Below are 11,293 nucleotides of genomic sequence, written 5' to 3'. Positions count from 1 at the left end.
GAAAAACTAATAATATTCTGTACCAAGGCAAAAAGTATTCATACCTTACTATTTTTTAAGTTAATTGCTTTCTCTTCTATTTTACTTAGATACTGAGGACCCTGTTCTGCAAAGCTCAGTAGATGATTTCCACTCATCTAGCTATTCCAACTTGTAGCTATTAAACTGCTGTTAAAAATTGCAGACTGCGTCCCAATTTGGCTTTTTTTTTTTTTTTTTTTTTTTTTTGGTAAAGCAGAGTAAATAAAGCATCTCATACCGATGTACAAGACCTTGCTCTTGTACATGTCGCTCTTCCCACATATTTTGCAATCAGAACTGTGTTTTCAAAGCTCCAGGCTAAACCAAACACCCGGATTCTCAAGAGACAGCAGGCCAAGGAATGCTTTCAGCCCGTCCCAATCTCGCCCCTCGAAGCGTGGGACGGGAAGGGCCGCGCCGCAGGAAACAACGGAGGGCGGCCAGAGGTCGGAGCCCAGCGCGGCCCCGGGGACGGCCCCGCCTCCCGAGTCCGGCCCCAATCCGGGTACCCGCGCCCAAGCGGCTCGGCCCCTTCCGGCTCCTCCCGAAGCGGCGAGTGCCGGGGATGCTGCGCCTTGCGGGGCTCCGCGCCTCCGCAGGCCTGGCCGCCGCGGCCAGCGCCCCCGCCACCCCGCGCCCCCCGGGCCTCCGCCTCCTCCTCCGCCCCGCGACCATGGAGCGCCCCGCCGCGGGTGAGAGCGAGCGCACCGCCCTGCGCGCCCAGAGCCGCCCCTGCCTTGGGGCGTGCTCGCCGCCCTGCTCCGCCTCCCAGGCCTCCCGCAGCCCCACGCCCCTCGCGTTCCTTCCCTCCTGCACCCAGACACTGGGCTGTGCCTGCAGTCCGGTGCACCCCCGTGCTCAGGGCACCGTGCTTGCACCCCCGTGCTCGGCACCGTGCTTGCAGCGATGCGTCACGGGTGCACTACTCCACACCGCGGGTGACGACTTGTTTTTTTTACCTCTTCGGATCTCGTGACACATGGCCCAAAGTTTTTGCAACATCCCTCCCTACTGTGTTGGGGCCGTAAAAGAAACCAAGGGGGGGGCAAAAAACCCTCCATTTTATTTTATTTATTTTTTCTAAATGCAAATTGAAACTTCTGAACGCCATTTTGTATCATTTAGGGTTTTATTTGAGGTTTGGAAATGAGCACTTTAAAAGTGGCGCCAATTTGCTGGCGCCCAGAATGAACTTGAGCTTGGGTCGTCTTCTGCTATGTGCTGAACTTGGGTAGGATAATTAGGGGCTGGACTTTGAGGGAAAGGAACTAAAAAGTAATTAGGGGAAAAACAAGTGTTCATTAAGATCGCTATATCCTAAACGTATACAAAGCATAAGAATATTAAAATATGTTGTACAAACATGCTAAGAATGTAAATACTTTATATATAAAGTATGTAAATAGTATAAATGTGTTTATGACTTTCATGTGAATGGAAAGATCCGTATCTTGTGGGGAGATGCCAAAGTGTTTCTGCTTGAGATGATTTTTTTTTTTTTCTTATGACATGCAAGGGTGTGGATAATAGAGCAGACATGGAAGGGGAGAGGACTCCTCCCACCCATTTACAGTGTGGCTTTGCAGTTTAGGATGCTGTTAGCTTATCTTACATGTTTCCCATATAGTAACAAAGCTTAAGGTACTTGTCGAAGTTACTGGGTCCTTACTTTATGTAGTGATCTGTCAATCTCTCCTTAATAATTTATATTGTTCCCTTTCCATGATGAGGAAGGGAAACATGAAGATTAAGTGGCTTGATTGCCTTGAAGTTTAAACATTTCTGGAGACCTGCTACTCTACTGTTTTTAACAGCTAATTGAAGTAGCTAGACCACAATGAACGACAGGCCCTTTTATAGCTGTTTAGCTCAGGGATCAGAAGAGAGCCTTGCTTATACTGGGACTGTATATCACTGTTCAAATATGAAGCCTGTTTTGTATGTCTTAGGCAGTCTGTCTTTATGTTTTCTGTTTGCTTGACTTTGATGATATTATTGGCTGAAGTGGAGCTATGATTTGAATATTTGATTGTAGTTAGATGATATTTTAGAAGGCACTTTAAATATATACATTGACAGTTTTTCTAAAAGTAACATTCAGTTTAAAAACAATTTAGTACAGCAGTTGGAAAGTGTTTAGCATTCAGAAATACATTTTAGCCTTTATTCTTCCTCTTTCTAACTGTAAATCTTGAGAGCATACAGTTTTCCCTCTGCTTTTTAATTAATCTTACGTTTGTCTGTTTTTGTAATGCTGGAGACCAAACCTAGGGATTTGTGCACACTAAGTCTACCAGAGCTACACCCTTGACCATGAATCTTTTTTTTGTTTTTTTATGATTTATTTATTATGTATACAGTGTTATGCTTGCATGTATGCCTGCAAGACAGAAGGAGGGCACCAGATCTCCTTACAGATGGTTGTGAGCCACCATGTGGTTGCTGGGAATTGAACTCAGAACCTCTGGAAGAGCAGCCAGTGCTCTTAACCTCTGAGCCATCTCCCCAGCTCCCATATGTCTATTTGTCTGAGAGTCACCTTTCCCCTGTTGTTACACTCTGTCATATCTGTTGTTGTCAGTCACCAGAGTGAGCATGCAGTGTTTAAATGACCCTCTTTTCTTTTTCTTCCAAGCAAGGTTGTGAGGAGTTGTGTTAAGTGTATATGATAGAAACCCACATTTTTGAAAGAACCTTAGACCATCTTCTTGGTCATGATTTATTGGCACATTGCTTTCTGAAAGATCTGTCTCAGTTTACAGTGCTGCAGTCAATACATTGTAAGGTTTATGGTACAGGGCATACATAGTTGATTCTGAAAATTGTGGGTCATGTACCAGAGTCACTTGATACAGATGGCAGCTCTTGAATCTACTTTGCTCATGGACAAGTGACTAAATTGTCTAGTTGGCGTAATGATAGTCTTCACTGATAACATAGTTGTATGGATTAAGTGATTATTTCCCAGAGTGCTCCTAGTTGAGTGTGCCCAGCATAAAGTACCTACGTGTTGGTTAGTGTTAGTAATGCTAATTTCCAGTTTCAATTCATTTTTGTTATTAGTGTAACATTTACCCCTGTGGTTGTTTGAATTTGTGCAAAAGATAAATTTTGTTTTAATTAACGACAGAACAAATTTTTGGGTGACTAAAATTTTTTGTGCCATGTAGCTCACATGTGCTGGAATTGCAGGTGTGACTCAACATGCATGGCCTAGGTGACTTTAATTTATTTATTTACTTTGTAGAGTTGAATCTCAGCCTGGTACCTGGCAAACAAAGGCTCTTATGGTGGTCTATCCCAAACTTTATTAACTTTTAATTTGAGACAAAAATCTCACTAAGTTACTTATATAGGGTGATTTTGAATGTACAGTCTGGTCTCAGCTCCCCAAATACCTGGGGTTACAGACCCATGTTACCAGGCCCAGCATATCGAAGCATCATAGCAGTCACAACAATGAATTTATGGTTTACATGCTTAAGGATCAACTGGTTGAAAGCAGTTTTTCTGAAGTGAAGTCTTTACACCTTGTGTAAGAGGAAGCATTGTTGTGGTGGATGTATTTAGTTATATCCCTCAGCCTTTGCCCAAATCCTAGCACTTACAACCTAGTTCAAGGCTTCCTGTAAGGGGAAAATAGGCCTTAAAATATACCTAGCCTGCTGAACATCATTGCTTAGCAACACAGTCCACTCTAAGAGTATTGATTCTTTCATGTCAAGATCCTGGGGCCACCTGGAAGCTGGGGCTTACTCCGCATTACGTGGGGGGGGGGGTGATCTCATTTTCCCAGTCTGGGAAGAGAACAACCCCCAAATTTGAATATTTCTATTTAATGTTCACTGCTTTCCTGAATAGCTGTCAGGAAGGAAAGTTGAACAGGTATCAAGATTCTGACCGTATTTCTCAGACTCAAGAGACTCTGTCCATCCCATGCCCTGCCTCCTTGGCTCTGAGATCTTGAACCCACCTCTTGCCCTGCCTCCTTGGCTCTGAGAGGTTTCCTCCAGTCACAGTAGTAGGAATAATAGCCAGCTTTTGCACCATCGAGAGGTTGAAAAGTTGTACTTGAAGCCATTGTGAGTCAGGAACTTTCCACATGGCACATAGACTCAGGAAATAGTATTGACATGCTAGTATCATACTGGAATATCTATCATTAAATGATCAGATTGAGAAAAAATTAGGAGAATCATAGTTGGGTTTACTTCTTTCATTCTGATTTCTATGAATTCTTCATGTTTGTTGTGGGTAGTATATCGATAATATGTTTAATTGTATAAGTACTTTAAAGATTTCTTTATTGTTGATATTGTTATTTTGAGTTACAGTCTTAGTCTGTAGCCCAGGCTGACTTTGAACTCAGTATTCTTTTGTGTGCTAGGATTAGAGGCATGTATGTGCTCCCATCCCTGGCTTACAAGTGCTCTTTTGTTAGAAGCTTTTTGTGTATAAGTTGCCTTTTGGGTGATGCTCCTCTACATGGAGCTGCCTGTCAAGATTCAACATGCATATTGATCTCTTTAAACTTTTAAACTGCGCTTGGGTTTCAGAATGCTAGTATAGACACAGAAAGCTAACATTTGACTTATTCTCATGATTTTCAAGTGTTCTGAGCTGGTGAGTAGACCTATAGTCATCTAAAATTTGTTGAATATATATGTACCAGACACTCTGTCTTAGTTTAGTTTTCCATTGCTATAAGGAGACGTCATGACCAAAGCAGCTTATAAAAGAAAATGTTTAATTGGAGGGCCTTGCTTATGGTTTCAGAGAGTGAATAATCCATGACGATCACCTCAAGGAGCAGGGCAGCAGGCAGGCAGGCAGGCAGGCAGGCAGGCATGCCGGCATGCCTGGTGCTGGAACGGTAACCCAGAGTTTCTATGTTTTGACAACAACTATGAGGCAGAGAGAGAGAGAGGAGGAAGGGAAGGAAGTAAAGAGAAGGAAGGAAGGGAAGGAGGGAGAGGAGGAAGGAGAGAGAGAGAGAGAGAGAGAGAGAGAGAGAGAGAGAGAGAGAGAGAGAGACTGCACCCTAATTGAGAATGAGTTTTGAAACCTCAAAGGCCACTCTTGGTGGCGCATCTCCAGAAAGGCCATACTTCCTAATCTTTTCCAAACAGTTCTACCAAATGGGGACAAAGCATTGAAATGTATGAGCCTATGGGGGCCATCTCATTCAAACCATCACAGCGTATCATACTTCTCAAAGTCTGAATTGTATAAATAGCATTATTAAGAATGTACTTTTAGTGTTTTTTTGATAGTGAACGTGACTGAAAAAGATACTGTCCTTTTTTAAAATCCAGAAAACAGGTGTGTGAGAATAATTTTAGAAATCACTCAAATTGTAATAAAATGTGTATTTTTAGTATGCATATTAACTATGACCGATTATGAGAATTATTATATTGTAAAATAGATATTATACATTTAAAAAAGTACTGGGGCCTTACACTTTGCTAGGAAGGCACTGTACCACTGACTTATATCCCCAATCTTCTATTTTATTGTCTGCCTGGAGGAGGAGAAGGTGGAGGAGCTAGAGTATATGTTTTAAAAGTCAAGACCAGTGGTGCCCAGGCTGGCATTGAACTCATTCTGTGGAAAACACTTGAATTGAGATCATCCTTCTGGGTCTCCTAATCACTAGGACACAGGCCTGGATAATATTGCAGGCCATATTCTTTTTTTTTTTGTATTTGTTTTACTTATTTAAATTTTTGGGGTGCTAGAGATTGAAACTAGGGCCTTATTCATATGAGATACTATACTTCTGAACTACTTTCCTGGTACCATATATATTATATATATATAATTTATTGTGTGTGTGTGTATGTATGTATGTATGCACACACGCAAGAGCTCCTAAATGTGTGTATGGTACAGTATCCAGGTGCCTAAAGAGGCTAGAAGAGAGTGTAAAATTTCCAGAACTGGAGTTACAGGCAGTGGGTGAGTTTCCAGATGTGGGTTCTTGGAGCTGAACACCGGGAAATGAACCCTGGTCCACTGGAAGAGCAATAAGTGCTGTTAAGCACTTGAGCCCTCTCTCTGGCCCTGTAAGGTACCACCTCCTCCCCCTTCAGACTTATTGTTTTATTTTGTGTGTATGACTGTTTAGCCTGTGTGTTCTGTCTGTGTACTAGACGTTTGCAGTGCCTTCGGAGGTCAGGAGAAGGTCTTGGATCCTCTGCAACTGGAATTAACAGATTGCTGTGAGCCACGTGGGTGCTGGGAACTGAACCCAGGTCTTCTGTAAGAGCAGCCAGTTCTCTTAACCCCTGAGCCATCTCTCCAGCCATGTAAACCATATTCTTAATGGAATGTGTTTTGCAATTATTGCATTTGAAAATATAGAGGATTACAACAGAAAGGGATGTATGTTTTCTTTAATAGTCTGCAGGGCAAGTTAGTTTTCATTGATTGCACTGGGTGAAAATTATGTAAGTATTCCAGGGTTTTGTTCAGTCCAAGTTATCTTTTATGTCTACTACTTGAGGCATGGTGAATAGTGGTACCGGGGAGACCACCAACAGGTAAACTTAGCAATTAACTTTATCACTTCAAGTCTTCTTCTCCTTAGCCCTCTAACCATGACATTGTGGGTGTTTCACCCATACCAAGAAAACAAAGACCAAATATGAAATGTGACTTAGTGTATGACATGGGAGGGCTGTTACAAAATACTGTGAGGACGATTTGATTCTCATAGCTGAATTTCAAGAAATGAATATTTAGAACCATGTATTTAAAATCTCTTGTGTATGTGGGAGGGCATGCATGACCTATGTATGGAGGTCAGGGAATGATTAGAATTGGTTTTTTCCCCAGCAACCACATGGTGGCTCACAACCATCTATAATGAGATACGGTGCCCTCTTCTGGTATGCAAGCATATATGGAGGCAGAATGTTGTATACATAATAAATAAATAAATCTTAAAAAAAAAATTGGTTTTCTCTACCTTTGCATGGGTAATGGGAATCCAGTGCAGGTTGCCAGACCTTCATGGCAGAGCCTTTACCCACTAAGCCATCTCATTGGCTCCCAGAGTCAAGTATTTTTAACTACATTTCCAGTGTTAAGTTTAATGGTGGAGTGGAAGAGTTTATGGAGCTTGTAGAAATTAGAACACAAAATGTGAGTGAGAAGGGATAAGAGGGTAAAGTCTGTGTGTGTGTGTGTGTGTGTGTGTGTGTGTGTGTGTGTGTGTGTGTGTGTGTTAGAGAGAGAGAAGCCATGATCAAAATAGACCACATTCTCATATGAAAATGTCACAATGAAACCTGTAATGTATAATTAATATATGCTAATATAACAACACTAAATGAAGCATTTTTAAAGTCCCACATATTATTAGACATGAGAAGAACACAACAAACTAGTGAACAAACAACACACTTCATTGGTTTGTTGTCAAAACCCCACTGAACACTGCGTGTTAGAAAAGGATTAAGTCTTTGGAAAGCTTCCTAAAAATGCACGTTTAAAAACAAGACTGTGTTAAAAAAGCAGGTCACCACCTCTCTTTATGCAGGTTGCTATGTATTGTTCACATAGCTGAGGTGTTTTGGTTTCTGGGTAGTAGTTTGACAGCAACAGTTTAATAATATTTGTTGCTTTTTCTGGTTTGTTGTAGGAGAAATAAATTCCAATCAGTGTGAAAGTGTGCTAAGAGAAGAGACGGTGTCAGGGGAATTAGAAATCAGCACTGAGAATTCTCTGACAGACATGCCATTTGCTACTGTAGATATTCAAGATGACTGTGGAAGTAAGTACTGTATTATTTAAACAAATACTTGGAAGCAGTGGATGATACATTTACTAATGCATTTCATCTTTATTTCATTTTAAATACTTGTCATGCTTTTGAGTGCTAGCTGTTACCTGATACATTATTGTGAAAACTGTCACAGGTGATAAGAAATGGCTCACACACAAAAAAAAAGAAAAGAAAAAGAAAGGAAGGAAGAAAGGAAGAAAAGAAAGAAAGGAAGGAAGAAAAAGAAATGGCTCACAAAATTTTGGACCAGATCATTCTGTAATTACTTCTGAAAGTCATGGATTTGGGAGATCATTTCATGGTTTATAATGACCCACTTTATTTCTTTAGAGCCACTTGCAATTTCAGAAGTACCTACCCATTCATGTGTAAATGGTTAATGACTTTTGGGTATGTGTAGGCACTTTGCTATGCATTGAGAGCATCCGTCCACCCATTCATGAACCAGACAAGCATGATCAATTCAGTTGGTCCTTTAGAGCATTATCTACAAACTTTATGTAACCAGTACTTGATTGAAACACTAAAACAGAAATTTCAAGTCACTGTGGAAATAGAACTATACATGATGGCTGGGATGCTGTCCTCTATAAAGGTGACAGATTTTCGTGTGATTCAGGAAGAGATGAAACCTGTTCACTGTCCAGCTGTACGTACTTCTGATCTGTCCATATCTTACTCATATTTAATGTGTCAGAACAGCTTGCAGTAGGTGTGAGTAATGAGCTCCTTCCAGGATTCCAGAGAGCAAACAGTGTTCTGTAATCTCTGTGGCCTTAGGACTACTGATGAGATCAGTGACCACCATGCATCAGGAAGGAGGGGTGCTTTGGGACCTGTGTTCACTTCATCTTTTAAAAAGGATGGCTGCTTCTGCTCAGGGTAGGGCCTCGGGAAGGATGGCCCTTATGCAAGCAGGATTTTTTTTTCTTTTTGGCAGGATTTGGTATAGTTCTTACTAGAGCAATGGTGAATGTTAATGCCCCATGTAAAATGGGACTTAGGCCAGTCTCCTGAAATCTGTTCTTAACTGTGGAGTATTATAGCACACTTTGATATTGTAGGTCTTAGGAGTTTTAAAACTATTTGAATGTTAGCCTATATTCGGGACTACAGAGTGGAAGATTTCTTCAGTGGGAAGATGGGTGTCAGATTCTAAACTCCAGTTCATCCAGTGGGTAAGGGGAGAAACTGTGTGTTCAGTTTTTATTATTAAATTTTCTCCTTGTGTGACTTTCGTCATTTAAGCTGTGTGAGTGAGACTTTAACTGTAAAATGCAGATTGTAATTCCTTCTTGTTTTAGTTCATATTGATACCATACCGATCAAATACAAATGTGTATAAGGAAGGGGTTAAATATAAAGTGTCCAAGTGTTTCTTTATAAAACCCTTCTTTCCTTGTGTGTGTGTACACAGTTTTGTGTGCTGGTACACCTGTATGCATATGGAGGCTGGACAATGACATTTCTACCTTAGTTTTTTGGAGACAGTCTTTCATTGATCCTGCAGCTCACAGATTCAGCTCGGTTGGCTGGGCAGAAAGCCCTAGGCTTGTCCCTGCCTCCCAGCCCTGGGGTCACAGTCATATCCTGCTATGCCTGGCTTTGATGTGGTGCCCAGGATTAAATGCTGGGCCTTATGCTTCTGCAAGAAGCACTTTCCCCATGGAGCCATCACCCCAGCCCCTATAAAACCTTTGAAATATAACTCTGAGTTGTTTGACTGCAACTTCTTCCAATCCCCCACCCCTTCTCTCTCTTGTTTTTTCAAGACAGGGTTTCTCTGTGTACCTCTGGCTGTCCTGGAATTCCCTCGATAGAAAAATCTGGCCTTGAACTCACAGAGATCTGCCTGCCTCTGCCTCCAGAGTGCTGGGATTAAAGGTGTGTGCCCCATCTCTTATTTTTAATAGTAGCTTCCCCTTACAATATAAAGAAAAATAATTTGTTAACTAGTTAGCTAGAAATTTTTAACTAGGTTTTTTTTTTTTGTGTGTGTGTATGTGTGTAGTAGGAGTTTTATATAAATATGTAAGAACTAGGAGGGTTTTTTTGTTTTTTGTTTGTTTCTATGTGTTGTCCTAGCTGCCCTCAAACTCAATCTTTGACCAGGCTGGCCTCTAGCAAGCTCAGAGATCCACCTGCCTCTTCCTCTGGAATGCTGGAATTAAAGGATTAAACCACTACCTGGCAGAAGTAGGAGTTTTTAAAAATTAAATTAAAAATTTAAATTATGTGTATGTATATAGCTGTATGGGAAGGTTTGTGCATGTGAGTGCAGTGCCTGTAGAGGCCTGCAGAGGGCATCGGATCTCCAGAACTGGAGTTTGAGGCTGTTGTGAACCACCTGATGTAGATGCAGGGAATCTAATTTGGCCCTTTCTTGGCTGTGCTTATGACCATGCAAAGTTAGTCTTTTGGTTCTGTGTAGACAACAGCCTTAAGATTCCAGGTGGCTGGTGCAAGCTGGTGACTCCTTTGGTTTCCCTGGGGTGTGGGAATTGAGAATTCACTGCTAAGAGATTCTTGTTTCTAGCAACTCTGACAGGACCACCAGGAGAGTAATGCTAAGGAGAACATCTGGGGAGTATACCCCTTGCCAGAGAAAACACTTCTCTTGACATTTTAGATGTTGATGTCTCATTTTAGAGATGATGGCTCTCTCAGTGTGCACTAGGTCATCCTTTCTGGGTCTGGTTGGCTGAAATGGGGTTTTGCAGTTTTTGAGGGGGGTTGTTTTTATACAAGAGGATATTTTGCTAGAAATATATAGGAATGTTAAATGTTTTTGAATATTATAATCAGGGGCTGGAGAGATGGATCAGAGGTTAAGAGCATCGGCTGAATATTATAATCAAATACAAGAATATAAGATATACTTAGGGTTATTTACTAGAATACAGAGATAGGCAATAAATATATTAGCCATAAATGTATAAATGAAAGAAAGTCTCATGCATGGTGAAGAGTTAGAGCAGCCTAGTCACACATTTGGCTGGTGATTAGGCATGTTCCCCGCAGACAAATCTAGCTTGAGTGAGGAGGGCATCAGGACTTTTGGGTTTCTTTTCTTGATGAGAGAAGCACATTGTGGCTCAATTGGCTACAAACCCAGGAAGCATCCAGAAAATGTTTGGTGTTGCTGTTCTTTGCCTCTGACAGTGGGAGTTAGCATGGGAGAGTCATTTTGCTGATAGAATAGCCCGGCCTGCTTCCCACAGGAGATGTGGGAGCGAGAGCTTTAGTTTCACTGATTCTAGTTATATGATATTGTCAATTCCAAACAATCAAGCAACATTTTAAAAATTGTATTTTTGGGGGCTGGAGAGATGGTTCAGAGGTTAAGCACACTGACTGCTCTTCCAGAGGTCCTGAGTTCAATTCCCAGCAACCACATGGTGGCTCACAACCATCCGTTATGAGATCTGGTGCCTTCTTCTGGTGTGTAGATATACATGGAAGCAGAATGTTGTATACATA

At 41.5% G+C, this 11,293-nt stretch overlaps 1 protein-coding gene across 8 annotated transcripts in view; it reads left to right on the top strand.

The window, feature by feature from the left end:
* The first annotated feature begins 561 nt into the window (after positions 1-561).
* Positions 562-11,293, top strand: part of Akap7 (A-kinase anchoring protein 7) — a 120,349-nt gene continuing 109,617 nt past the window's right edge. For 3 of the 8 annotated variants that reach the window (XR_003482818.2, XM_027402901.2, XM_027402900.2), the window contains exons 1-2: positions 562-713; positions 7,670-7,801. Coding sequence is in view for 7 of the 8 variants with exons in the window: in XM_027402901.2 (XP_027258702.1) it covers positions 587-713; positions 7,670-7,801 (259 nt within the window). In the remaining variant the exon portion in view is untranslated. Of the gene's footprint in view, positions 714-940; positions 960-1,232; positions 1,253-7,669; positions 7,802-11,293 lie in introns of those variants that run through there. The other 5 variants (XM_027402902.2, XM_027402904.2, XM_027402903.2 and 2 more) reach the window with 3 other exon arrangements.

The sequence above is a fragment of the Cricetulus griseus genome, chromosome 2, assembly GCF_003668045.3.
Source record: "Cricetulus griseus strain 17A/GY chromosome 2, alternate assembly CriGri-PICRH-1.0, whole genome shotgun sequence".
Taxonomy (NCBI): domain Eukaryota; kingdom Metazoa; phylum Chordata; class Mammalia; order Rodentia; family Cricetidae; genus Cricetulus; species Cricetulus griseus.
Note: the sequence above shows the minus strand (reverse complement) of the source record. Positions and strands in the feature narration are given on the sequence as shown.